The 13,433-nt window shown below is 31.6% G+C and overlaps 2 protein-coding genes across 5 annotated transcripts in view; one reads left to right on the top strand and one right to left on the bottom strand.

Annotated features, from left to right (window-relative positions):
- The window catches only part of LOC107634174, a 33,098-nt gene that overhangs the window by 5,939 nt on the left and 13,726 nt on the right, over nt 1-13,433 (top strand). The gene's annotated exons all lie outside the window — the stretch shown is intronic.
- Nucleotides 2,667-5,554, bottom strand: LOC107629589. 4 transcript variants are annotated; one of them, XM_021118117.1, is made up of 5 exons: nt 5,149-5,554; nt 4,163-5,039; nt 3,998-4,074; nt 3,421-3,490; nt 2,667-3,134 (listed from the first exon to the last, which is right to left on the bottom strand). In XM_021118117.1, exons 3-5 carry the CDS (start codon nt 4,049-4,051, stop codon nt 2,875-2,877), a joined length of 384 nt encoding a protein of 127 aa, XP_020973776.1. In that variant the 5' UTR covers nt 4,052-4,074; nt 4,163-5,039; nt 5,149-5,554; the 3' UTR covers nt 2,667-2,874. The 4 variants fall into 4 exon arrangements, with proteins under 4 accessions (XP_020973776.1, XP_016187891.1, XP_020973775.1 ...); XM_016332405.2 differs by having other exon boundaries at nt 4,163-4,221; XM_021118116.1 differs by having other exon boundaries at nt 4,163-5,554.

Raw genomic sequence — 13,433 nt, 5'->3', positions numbered from 1 at the left:
ATTAGTTTCTATAACATAAAATACATCTTAAAATATAAATATATGTCAAAAATAAATTAAACATATATAATTAAAATTCATGTGTCTATATATCTCATATTAATGATCTCGTCAACATTGCTATTGAGAAATAATTCCTTATATTTATATATTGTAGCTCAAGATCTAATATATCATCATCAATATCATTATAGTCCTAAATAAATTTTTTTGTAAAACTAAAAGAAAAGTCTCTTTGTATTCAATGTTTCACTTTTAAATGGAACGATTTTACAATAAAACATACTTTAATTTATATCTCCATATTATCCATTTAATCAATTTACTTTCAGGTAATTAATGAGACGAGCTTCAAATATTTAAACTTTTCACTCATAACACTAATATATATCTCACATAAAAATGAGATAATTTTCTTGAGTGATATATCAAATGACATTTGTTCTTGAGGTGTTGAGTTTACTTTTAGGATAATTTATTGATTATCTTTTTTTCAAACTCAATATTCTCAACGAACGATCAACTTTTTATCTCCCAAAAATATTTTAATTGTGGAATCATAAAGAAAATAAATACCCAAAAAAAAAAAAAAAATATTGCAAGATTTGAAACTTTATCAAAAATTTAAATTACAATTTTCAATGCTTTGGGATGTGATTTTGATAATTAACAAAGTATGAGTAGTCATACTTCACTAGTGAAAATCGTAGAGGCTATGGTCACGGTTTTAAAAAGGGGTGATCATAGAGGCTATGTTCACGGTTTTTTTGCGTGACCATAGATTAATCTATGGTCACAGTGAAAAAACGTGGTCTAAAGTGCCAGAATTTGAAAATTGTAACCGCGACCATAGAAACTGTGACCATAGATAAAAAAACCGTGACCATAAACCTATAGCCACAATAGAATAGGCCACGATAAAAAACTGTGATCATAGATCTATAGTCACCCTTTTTACTAGCTATAGTCACGTTTTTTTACCGTGATCATAGACTTTTTTTTCTGTAGTGACTTAGATGAGATAGAACAAAAATATCATTAAAAAAAAAACAATAGTTGAAATAAATTTAGAGTTATTTCAAGAGAAAAATAATGATACCAAAATACACTTGAATTTGTAATTAAAACATAATTTACCTATTTAGTTGAACAAGAATAACTGAATTTATTAAAATAAAAATAAAAACCAAATTATTAAAAAATATTTATATTATATTTTTTTTATAAATTCAAATAAAATAATTCTTTAACAATAATATAATAATAATATAAACTTACTATCTCAACTCCCACTAAATTGTTATTGTCTAAAAAGATGTACAGCATTATTTAACGTTATATATACAACTTTATAATATAGACAACTGACGTTAAAAATTGACCTAACCGTGCTACAAGGAAAATAAAAATTAAATGCATGAACATATCGTTAAACAGCTATAACTTTAGCGCATTTAATTTTGAAATAAGTCAAGACATTTACAGGACGATATACTCAATTATATTTTTATGTATATCTCATTGAAATCTAGTTTGAAAAATGTCATACTTGTTTCAATCTTATTATTAGAAAGGTGAGAGAGAGTAGTAGAGAAAATATTTGTGTATATTCAAGTTATGTGAAATGATACAATATAAACAGATATTTATAGGTGTTAAGAGAATTGAAATAATAAAGACGTAATATTTTATAATAAATATTTAAATATGTAAAATAATTCTAATGAATGCTAATTGATCCTAATATATTCTAACATCCCCCTCAAGTGACAACTTGAGTTTGAAACTTATTTAAAACAATGAAATAAAGAAAAAATGCATAAACTGGTGCAGATAGAATTGTCGAAAGGAAGCGCAGATGAAACTGTTAAAAAAAGTGCAGATGAAACTACCGAAAGGAAGCGCAGACAGAACTACGTACTGCAATAAAAACACAGAAAAACTGTCGCAAGGGAAGCGCAGACGAAACTGCCGCAAGAAAGCACATACGAAACGGCCGCAAGGAAAGGGTAGAAGAAACTGCCAAAAAAGTGGCAAACTACAAAGTGATGGTAAAATATCAGAGGATAACGAACTGCCAGAAGGTGACAAAAAATATATGGTTTCACTATAAGATTTTTGTTTATTTGTGGAGGTTTTTTTTCCTATTTGTGGAGGTTTCAAACCCCCACAAAAAAATTGTGGCAGTTTCAAAAACCTCCAAAATTTGAGGTGCCACGAACTCCTTTGTGGCGATTTTTCACAACCCCCACAATGTCATTTAGTGGCGGTTTTCTATCCCTTTTGTGGAGGTTCTGTGCTGGCATTCTGTGGCAGTTCTTGGTTAATGTTTGTGGCGGTTCAAAACCCCCACAAAAGAAATTTTACATTTAAAAAAAACAGCTATTCTATGGGGTTTCAAACCTCCACAAACCTGTCATTATTATACTACTCATCATTTAATATTTAAAAGAAATACTTAAACAAGACATTAAAAATGTAGAAGAAAATTAAAATATTATATATTTAAACAAAAGAAATACTTTAAAACAAAATCAATATAGTACATTACCATCATTTTTCAATCACATTAATTACAACAACAAAATATTAAAAATAACATGTATTAAACATATAATAATTAATGAACACTATGTACATAAATATATATCTCAAGTGAATTAGTGTCCAAACCAACACTAGCCATTTCTTCTATTCTTTTTTGAATCTGTAGATTACATATTTTCTATTTCAACTACTGAAAAGCAATAAAAAAACAAATACAAAAGGCTAAGAATAATTAACATTAAAATTGAAAAGGGTACAAGTACAAACCTTAGAGAGTAGAAGGGAGTAGAAGAGCATCATCCCATATACTCAGAAAATATCCATGGATTAAACATGGATTAAACCTTCTTCTTCATCTACTGCTACTACTTCTTCCTCGGCTTCTTTTTCTTCATCTTTGATAATTGCGTCTTCATCTTGCTCCCACGCCATGTTCATCTTAGTCGTCTTCGTTCTGCTGCTACGACTCTGGATTTTGTTCGTCTTCTTTCTGTTGCTGTCGCTAATATTTTCTTCCATGTTATTATCAAACTCTCCTCTTCTTTTCTTTAGCGGAATTGCCTTCTTTACCTCACGCCATCTCAAATCTAATATAGACATACAGTGCATGATAATGCTTCATGATTTAATTTGAAATAACAAAGTATTAAACTCTAAACCTTTCGATGCGATAAAAAGTATGACATGAATATTTATATCTCTAATATAAACTACACGAATCTACCTCACTTTTTTGGCATTGGAATTCTACAAAATCCTAGATAAATTAAAAGAAAGAAAAGAAAGAAAAGAGAATTACTATGCTGCAATAATGCAAATTCAGCATGCATTGCAACAATAATATTATTACTCCAATTGTGTACTGCAGAGCACCTTGAGTAACTGCATTCATTAACCCTGGTCCAGCCCCTGACCATGAAGTGCAATCCAAAAGATTTGCTATCTGTGCAGCACATGTATAAAACAGTAAATAATTTAAAAAGAAGATTTTATCAAAAAGAGATACAGAAGAGGATGAGACATCCTCATATAAAAACAAAAATATATGATTAACACCTAAAGTGATAAGCCATGTAACAATGCTAGATTATCCCTTTGCATAAGTTAGGGAAAAACCAAAAAACCCTTAAGCAGGAGCTTTTCGTCATAGGGAATCCAAAATGGTAATCCTATCCCAAATAAAATCAATATTTGAAAGGAATCATTAAAAGTCCTAGGGCTCCTTTCCACTCATTAAAACCCTTTGCCAATATAACATATTCACAATTGTCTATGCCAGAAAGTAATGATGTTTTTCAGAATGCCAACTTACACATCATGCTCCAAGAGCACCTAAGAATATAGTACTTGGACATCAATTGCACTGAATTGAGAACTTGAGGAGCAATACTGCGTCTAGCTGTTACAGTATTGGAACCCAAAATGCATTTAATAATGTATGATAACTTACTTGTTGTCTAGCTGTCACATTGAATTTTTGAAGCAAGAATGCTTTAGGATCCATTTGCCTAGGAGGCCTTCCAATCCCTAACAGGAGACAAATTCAATATAATTATGATGGTGATAATAATAAAATTTAGGGATAAAGAAGAAACAACTTTGCAACAAAACTAACCGATTCTTAGCCGAGGAAATTCTCTATTTCCTCTAAAGTGATAGATAACACTCTTCAGCCTAATTCAGTGAAAAGTGAGAAGCGAGTACAAGATAAATAGTAGAACGTGAGAGAAGAAGCTGAATATAAAATTTTCCGAGCTCAAAAGATGCAAAATTATATTTCATGAATTCACGTTCCCATAACAACTAGTTCCCTAAGCCTAAAAAATGTTATTGATTGTAAACATCAGTTTGGTTGCTTCAGATAATTAGGGGGAAAAATTACTTTTCCTCTTCACCTAAATCAGTGAAGCAGTAAAAATATATGATAGATAACATATTGCCTGTTGACAAACACAAATGTGATGAACAATGATGAAGATAAGTACAGAATACAATGATTAGGAAATAATTGATTTAACAAAATGGAAGGTATATAACCTCAAATTAATGCATAGATTAAAGAGCCTCGAGACCAATATGGTTAAAGAACATTTGAAAATAGAAACTAATTTTTCAAGAAGCACATGGGACCTAAACCGTAAATCCTGAGAATCAAATAAGAATATCTTGTTGACCAATCCAAAAAACCATTAGACCTTGCACTACACTATACAGAAAACAGTGAATCAAATAATGCCATTTTGTTCAGATAATGAATTAATGATGTCTACAAAGAATTAAAACATAATAATCACTAATAATATATAAGTCTAAAATTAAAGCACAATGGTCACTAATTTGTGATACAATATTATTAATAGACAGTCAATAACAATAAAGAACAAAATTAGTAATCAAAACAACAATAAAGTTTAATCAAACTAAAACTATAATCAAGCCAAGACATAAACTACATAAACAGTTAAACATTACTGAAGAACAAGAGGAGATACCTGTAAAATAGTTGCAACAGAACAGAGGAGACGACACAGAGAAAAAAATTATTATTAATAAAGAAGAAATATCAGAAAATTAATAGAGAAGAAGAAGAAAAGGAAGTACCAGCGGCGCGGCAGTTCAAAGGAATTGGAGTGAGAGAAAGCGGCGTTGAAGAAGAAGCTCGGGAGTGAACAGATCTAAAAATGCGTTGTACCACGGCACCTACGGTGGCATCCACGGTAGAAATTGTGGCGGCAACGGCGGCGGAAACTGCGGTGGCAACAGTGGCAGCAACGACAGTATAGAGAGAACAGATCTAAAAACGCGTTGATAGAAGAGGTGGCTCGATCCAGAAGCTCTCTACTACAACAGGCACGACAGTGATAACGGCGGCCGGCGGCAGAAACGGCAACGGAAATGGTGGCGAAAATGGTGGTAGAAAACTTAGGGTTTCGTGGTTTCTCCCTCAGTTAACTCAGCGGCAGCGCCTCTCATTTGGGGTAAAAAGAGAAAATGAAATTTTGTTTTAAAATTTTGAATTTTAATTAATTAGGATTTTAGGAGTGGAGATTTTTTAAATTGCCACAAATAAAATGTATTGTGAAGGTTTTTAAAAACCTTCACTAAAATACTCCCATAAATAAATATTAATCTTGTAGTGTTTCTTCATGAGAATAAATAAGCTGCGAATGACAGTGGTGTTTGATTCATTAGACTCGAAAAGACACAAGACAAAGAAGATAGACTAATAATCGATGAGGTGAAAAGCATCAAAAGAGTGACGAAAAACAAGGAAAAATGGCAGGTGATTTCACCAGAAGGAAAATAACATATTCTCTTCAAGGAGGATACTATGGCTCTGATACCATATTAAAAAGGGTAAGAGAGTGCAATAGAAAAAAGATTTGTGTGTATTCAAGTTATGTGGAATGATACAATATAAACGAATATTTATAGGTGTTAAAAGAATTAAAATAATAAAAAATAATATTCTATAATAAATACTCAGATATATTAAATAACCATACAATTTATTAAGTTGAATCTAGACTATTATTTATTAAGAAAATAAAACACTTATCTTAATTATTCACATATTTCTTATTCACATACTTCTAATTAAGTTGTATTAATATTTTAACATATATTTTATAATAGTGATTGACTTTGATAATTAATTTTAGTATAAACATAGCATAATCGTAAATAATTAAGATGAGAATTGTATGAACCGAAAAATTAATTAACTGTTTAATTAAAATAAAAAAATTAATTATCCGAAATAGATTGAAAATGATAAAAATATTAAATTAAAAAATTTAAAGGAAAAAAATTTAAAAAACGACGCGACTGGCTTAATTTGTAAGGCACGGTGAGTAAGAAAAATTAAGTTATGAGTAAATAAAGTTAAGAAATTAAAATTTATAGTTGAGAGATCAAATTATTTAAGATACGAATTAAAACACTAATTTTAAATATTTTAGTCTAAAGTTGGACTAATAGACTAAACAAACGGACTTGGGCCATAATTGAGCCCAAGACTCATTGAGTAACCCCTCAACATTGTGCCAAGTTTAGCACAATGGTCACTCACAACAAAAACATTCAGCCAGGTGAGAGAGAAGGGAGAAGAAGAGTGAAACCCTTGTATTATTTATCTTCTTCTTCTTTTGATCATATCTTGTGATTTGGAATTTTGATTGGTGCGCCATTTGCAGCCACGCGATCATCTCGTCGAGCTCTTCATTTCTATTTGAACAAAGTAGTAAGCAACTCGAATTCCTTTCTTTAGTTCTTTATTCTAGCACAAATTCGAATTTTGACTTTGGGAAATTGAGATTTTCATTATTTTGATAGTTTGGGTGTAATCTAGCTTGGCTAATTATTGAGTTTCATCCCAAACATCAGTGGGTAAGATAAAAAAAAAACTCTAAACCCTTGTAGTTTGTTGAAATTATTGAAATTTAGTATTGATTTTGGTAAATTGAATGAAATTAGATTAAATTCATGTTAATTGAAGTTTGAGTTGGTGATTGGATTACTTGAAATTGAGCTAACGTTGTGGCTGCGGCTTGGTGGCTTGTTTGGATACTTGGGAGAAATTGGCCAAGGTATCATTTCAAATTTTTTTACATAATATGTAATGTTGTGTGAAATTTAGGCTAGTAGTCCCAAGATAAGTGTGAATCGTATGAATGGTTGATTGGTATTGAGGATTGTGAATGTATCTTGGTTGAGTGTGAATGTGAGTTTATATGATTGATGGTAATGTGGGTTTGGTACTCAATAGGTGAAATTTTGTTGGATTTTAAATTGCTGATTGACATGGTTTGAAATTGAATTGTTAGGTGTTGGATGGTCGAAAATTGATGGATGAGTGCTTGAAAATGTGTAAAAGTATTTAGAATTTGAAATTGGTATAGATGGATTTGAATTGGATTGAGAGTTTTTGAAACTAGAGGATTTTGGTATCATTTGGTGAAAAAATATTTCTAACCAACTTTAAAGGGCTATAATTTGATTTTCAAACTCTCAAATTTTGTGAAACTGATCTTAAATAAAATTTGGATTCATGTAGTTTATGACGTTCGAAGAACAGATGGAAAATATTTTTTTACGAAAAAATATACACGTTTGAAGTTTTGTGTAAAAAACTGAATTTTCTGCACTTATCAGCTTTTTAGAAAAATCCGTATTCATGCGTACGCGAGTAAATGGTTCTATCCAGTACTCTCGTGTACGCAGATGGCATGCGTACGCGACAATGCCTTTTTTTGAACCCATGCGTACGCAGAAGTGTCATGCGACGCAGGCAGATGTTCCTGTCCAATATTCTCGCGTATGCGGAAGGTATGTAGTTCGCGTACGCAACATTCTCAAATTTTCAAATCATGTGTACGCGGAAGGCATGCGTACGCTTGACCACCTTGTTTTGAAAAAGATAAATTTTTGAATTTTCAACTATTCCTCTAGTCTTCTAAACCTCTGTAACTCTTGTTTAAGATCCCCTAACTAGTGTTTAGACTTTAGAACGAGCAGATGTGTACTGAGTGAATTAAAAGTATACTTCTGTTATGAGTCTAGAGAGGGTGACTTAGGTTTGTGAAGTACTATGGATAGAATAATTAAAGTGAATTTGTGGAGTGTTATGTTAATGATAAATTGAGAAATGAAAGCTAATGATGATTTATAAAGTAAAGTGATCACTGAGATGAATGACATATATGATATATTTGGTAAGTTGCTATGTGCCTGGTAATGACGGTTGGTTAATCCCTCTTGTCAAGGTTGCGGCACCAGCATAGGGACTGAGGCAGTCTTCCACCTACGTTTAGATGTGGGGTTTGAGGTAGTCTCCCATTCGCATCCTTTCGTGTCAGAAGAGTGTTCTCGAACACTATATCCCGTAAGAGTGATGTAAGAACCGGAATAACCGTTTTAATAAAATAATAATTTAACTGTCTGGAATAGATTCAAAAATATAGAAATGATATTTTGAAAATAAAAAGGTGAAATTTGAATTTAATGAATTTTTCTGAGTGAAAAATGTATCTTTTACGAAAAAATTGTAAAAATGCGTGCCGACACTTAAGCTGGCAGTATCGGCTCTAGTCTGATCGGTACCACGTATTGAGAAAAATAAGATTTTGAAAATAGAATTTATTGTTTTGAAAGGACAAAAATAATTTAGAATTAAAAACCGGGCTCATCTTCAAGGTTTTGACCCAAAGTGGGCCAAACAGACTTAAAATACTAACGAGTTGGACTAGACCCAAGTTAGACCTAAGCCCAACATATATAAGTGCCAATTAATGAGCATTCTGTTCATTTTACCCTAGAAACAAAGAAAGGGGGCGCTGAAGTGAAGAGAGGAAGAGAGAATGAGATTTCATTATTCATCTCCTCCTTCATTTGGCCATAACTTGAGCTACGGAGCTCCGATTGACGAGACGTTTACGACCACACGTTGCTCTCGCCGAGCCCATCATTTTTAACTAAGCTTTGTTGGTAAGAACTTGTAACTCCTACTTCATTTTTCTACCCTAAGTGATTTTATATTTTTACGTTTGATTTTTGAGTAGATTTTGTGATTTTGTTTATTTAGGGGTGATCTAGCATTGGAATATTGTTGGGTTTTGTTCCTAATGCTATTGAGTAAGGTAAGATCTTACTAAACCCTTGTGTTTAGTTATTTTTGTGAACCCTATGTTTGATGTTGGTATGTTTTATGATGTTAGATTGAGTTTTGGTGTTTGTTGGAGTTGGTTTGAGGCTTTTGGATCGAGTTCAGTGACTTTGTTTTGGTGTTTGGTGTATATTGAGAATTGGTCAAGATATGATTTCGGTTTCTTTTGTATAATATGTAACATTTCTAGACACTTAGGCTAGTTGACCTTAAGATAGGATTGAATGATGGTTATGTATGATTAATTATATGTGAAATTATGTTTGATGATGAGGAGGATGACATGGAGTGTTAGAATATGTGATATATGAAATATGATGAATATTGATGTTAAATATGATTTTGATGGGTGGTGATTAATATTGATGATGATATTGGGTTTTGAATATTGTGGTTGGTGTTAATATTGAATGGTGGTGAATGGGGCTAATCAAGAGTTAATTGTGTGAAATTTGTTAAGGTTGAGATATTGATTTATGGATTATGGATTTTTGTTGAATTATGGTGGAAAGATTGAGTTAAATGGATGTTGAGTTGATTGAAGTGCAATAGAATAGTAACATGTAGTATGTGGTAGTGTTTTGTATTGAAATTGGGTATGATTTGGTTTGGTTTGGTTATGGAATTTGGAAATTAGAGAACTTTAATGTTTTTGTATAAAATTTGATTTTTCCTGAATTTTGACGGATCATAACTTGAACCTATCTTTTTGAAATTAGTTGAAAATTGTTTTAAATTAAAGGTGATCTCAAGAGCTTTAAAATGATATAAAGTTTGAGAAAAACGGAGTTTTGTAGAGAAAGTTATGAACGTTTAAAGTTTGGTGTTTAAAATTGAAATTTCTGCAACCTGAGGTACATGCGTACGCGGGCACCTCCCATACGCAGGCGTGCATCTTTGCCAGGCCTTCAAGCGTACGCGGCCCATGCTTGCGTACGTGGAATGATCCAAATTTTGAAGTGTGCGTATACACACTTGGGCGTGCGTACACACAGACCCTGTTTTGTTGAAAAATGATTTTTCTTCACTTTTCAAGGATTTTCTAACTTTCCAAACTTCTTTATCTACTGTTTAAGATTGCTAACTAGTAATTAGACCTAAGATTGATAGAGATAGTATGGTGAATCAAATTAGTGAAATTCAGTATGAATTTAGAGCCGATGACTTAGGTTATAAAAGGTTGTGGACGAAATTAGTGTTTGTTGAATTGTGAAGTATGTCTTTGAGGAGATTTTGAGAAAGGAGAATGATTATGATGAAATGGAAAGTTGATAATGGTTATGATGAGCTGATAATTTGAAAAGAAATGATGAATTTGATGGATATTGAAAGATAGTGTGCAAGGCCTATATCCCTGGCATGGCAGATTTCTCTGCTGCAAGAGTGTGTAGGGCACTATATCCCTAGGATGAAGTTATGATTGATAACCTTTTCTGTGACATGAGTGTGCAGGGCCTATATCCCTGGCGTAGCAGATTTCTCTGTTGCATGAGTATGCAGGGCCTATATTCCTGGCGTGGAAGAAAAGCAACATTCCCAGAGATGTGTCGGATTGGCATTTTGAACCGACAAGGGATATCACGAGCCAATAGGAAAGGCATTCATCATATGCATCTTCTACCTGTTTGTTTGCTTTGCTTAATTTATGTTATACCTAAATGAACCACATGTTTACTTGCTAATTGTCCTACTTGCTGTACATGTACTTTACTTGTACTTTACTTGTCTGCATTACTTGTGTTTTCTGCTGGGATTGAGGAGGCTCAGTAGGCAGTGGCGATGGGATCACGCGAAAGTTAAGTTAGGTTGGCGAAGGCTGTGAGATACAGCGGTATGATTAGTATTAGTTAGAAATCTCCTAAGTTTAGATAACCCTGTTTATGGTGTTTGATTTACGTTATTTATTTTTGTTTTAAACTTGAATATTCTGTATCGATGTGAAATTCTAGAATTGCCTCTGGCATCCCAAAATCTTATATTTTACATTATTGGGTACTGTTACCATACTGAAAATCTCTGGTTCTCATACCGTATTCTGTTGTTATTTTTCAGATGCAGGTCGTACCCCACTTCGATGGTTACGTGGTGGTGACAGAGCGGAGTATGATTTCTCCTTGGTATTATTCTGCTTTACTTTTGTTGTAGTTATTCTCTCACCCTTTGTATTCTATAATATGACCTTAGAGGCTTGATTTGAGAGATAAGTTGTATAAGCTATTTTAAACCTCTAAAACTCTTCTATATTTTAGTTTGACTAGCTGGCATAAACTTCGCAGGTTGTGACTAGTCCTCTTTTTGGTATATCATACTTAGATACATATTATTACCTTGTGTATCCTGGAGCTATCTACAAGGTTTTATACATATTATATCATGTTCTGTTCTTACCTACGCATTTAGTTATCGTGTGTGAACGCTTTGCATTTTGTAATTCCGCTTTATGCGATTTTGAGCTTTTATTCCTTCATCGGGCTTCTAGTTATATAAATTCTTGGATATATATTATATATTATAAGTTTTAAAACTATCGTGGCACTTTGCTATCCTTTGCTTTACGGCTAAAGGTAAGGTTAGGGTGATGGGGTGTTACAAGTGAGTTAGGACACTATATACCAGGGCGCATATTTATATACGTGATAGAAATGCGACATTCCAAGGGGATGTGTCGGGTTGGCAGTTGAACCGACAAGTGATATTATGGCCAATTAGGACAAACATTCATCATATGCATCCTATGTGTTTGTTTGGATTAATTACTTGCATTATGCCTAATTGTGTAACATGTCTAATTGCTACTTGAGTTACTTGCTATATATACAACCTACTTGTGTTTTACTTGTCTGCATTTAATTGTGTTTTCTACTGGGATTGAGGAGGTTCGGTGCGTGCAGGCACGGACCCAGTAACAACAATGAGGGGCACTTGCCCCACTATGTTTTCAATTTTTTTTAAATTATAGTTATATATAATGTGTTATGTGCCCCACTTCAAATTTTAAATGGTTTTATTACAAATAAACTAAACTCAATTGGCTAAAGCCTCAAATTTACTTTTTTATCTTTTTATCATTTTGACTATTAGTTAACCTAATCAAATTTAGTTCTTGTGTCGACATTTCTTTATTCTTTTAAATCCTCTTCTTAGTTTCATATTTTTAATCTTCTCTTTCTATTTCTTATCTAGTGGTCATCTTCTTTTCGTCAAAAGATAAATTTCAAATTTTTCATGTTTTTTATATAGCTCTTTATGTATCTTTCAATTTCATTGTTTCTCTTTTTGATATTTTTAATTGTAAATTTTAATTCAAACTATTATAATTTAGGTATTAATCTAATTTTTCATTCTCTTCATAGCTTTATATATTTTATTTTATTCTCAATTTATTCATCTGTATTACTTTTTTTTAATCTTTTATTTTGTTATATGTACTTGCATATATATTTTTGAAATAAATGAATTAATTTATAAATTTAGAATATATTTTATTTTTAAAATAATTAAATTTGTTATATATTTTTTAATTTAATTTTGATATAATGTCAAATAAAATTTTTTTGTATTTGTTTAATTATGTATTATAATTAAAATATTTTAAGTTCAAATTTTAGAAATAATTTTTATAAATATATAATAAATAACATTTTAAGAATGAAAGTATTTATTAATTCTTTTTAATTTTTATATCTCCATATAATTAATAATGTTCAACAAATTTTATTTTAGTATACATATTTTTGCCCCCACTTTTAAAATTTTTGGGGTCTGTCATTTGGTACATGGAGTATAAGTTGGCAAAGACTGTGGGACAGTGCGTGGTGACTACTAGAGTAGAAAATTCCTAAGTTAAAATGTATTGTAAATTTTTTAATATGATGTATGTGGTGGAAAATTCTAGGATTGCTTTTGGCTTTCTAAAACTGTATATCTTATTTATTGGGCACTGTTACCATAACGAGAATCTCCGATTCTCATACCATATATATTTGTTATTTTTTATATGTAAGTTGCAACCCATCTCAGTGATTTTTACGGATGGTGACAAAGCGGATGATGACTCGAGTTTTACTTTTGTCTTTTATTGTAGTTACCTCTCACTTTTGTTGTATTTGCTTTAGAGGCTTTTATTTTGAAATCTTTGAGAGATAGGATGTAGCTCTTTTTAACTTAAACTCTATTGTATCTTTTGACTAGTCGGTTTAAACTTTGCATACAGTGATTATTA

The sequence above is a fragment of the Arachis ipaensis genome, chromosome B03, assembly GCF_000816755.2.
Source record: "Arachis ipaensis cultivar K30076 chromosome B03, Araip1.1, whole genome shotgun sequence".
Classification (NCBI taxonomy): Eukaryota; Viridiplantae; Streptophyta; class Magnoliopsida; order Fabales; family Fabaceae; genus Arachis; species Arachis ipaensis.
This window is presented reverse-complemented; position numbering and strand designations above follow the sequence as displayed.

Bases quoted from the DNA above. Each gene is read 5' to 3' on its own strand.
- LOC107629589 (XM_021118116.1), bottom strand. From the start codon at position 4,051: ATGGATCCTAAAGCATTCTTGCTTCAAAAATTCAATGTGACAGCTAGA. The intron at 3,491-3,997 runs GTAAGTTATCAT...TGTGCTGCACAG, and splicing joins ATGTGACAGCTAGACAACAA to ATAGCAAATCTTTTGGATTG. The intron at 3,135-3,420 runs GTGCTCTGCAGT...TGTCTATATTAG, and splicing joins AATGAATGCAGTTACTCAAG to ATTTGAGATGGCGTGAGGTA.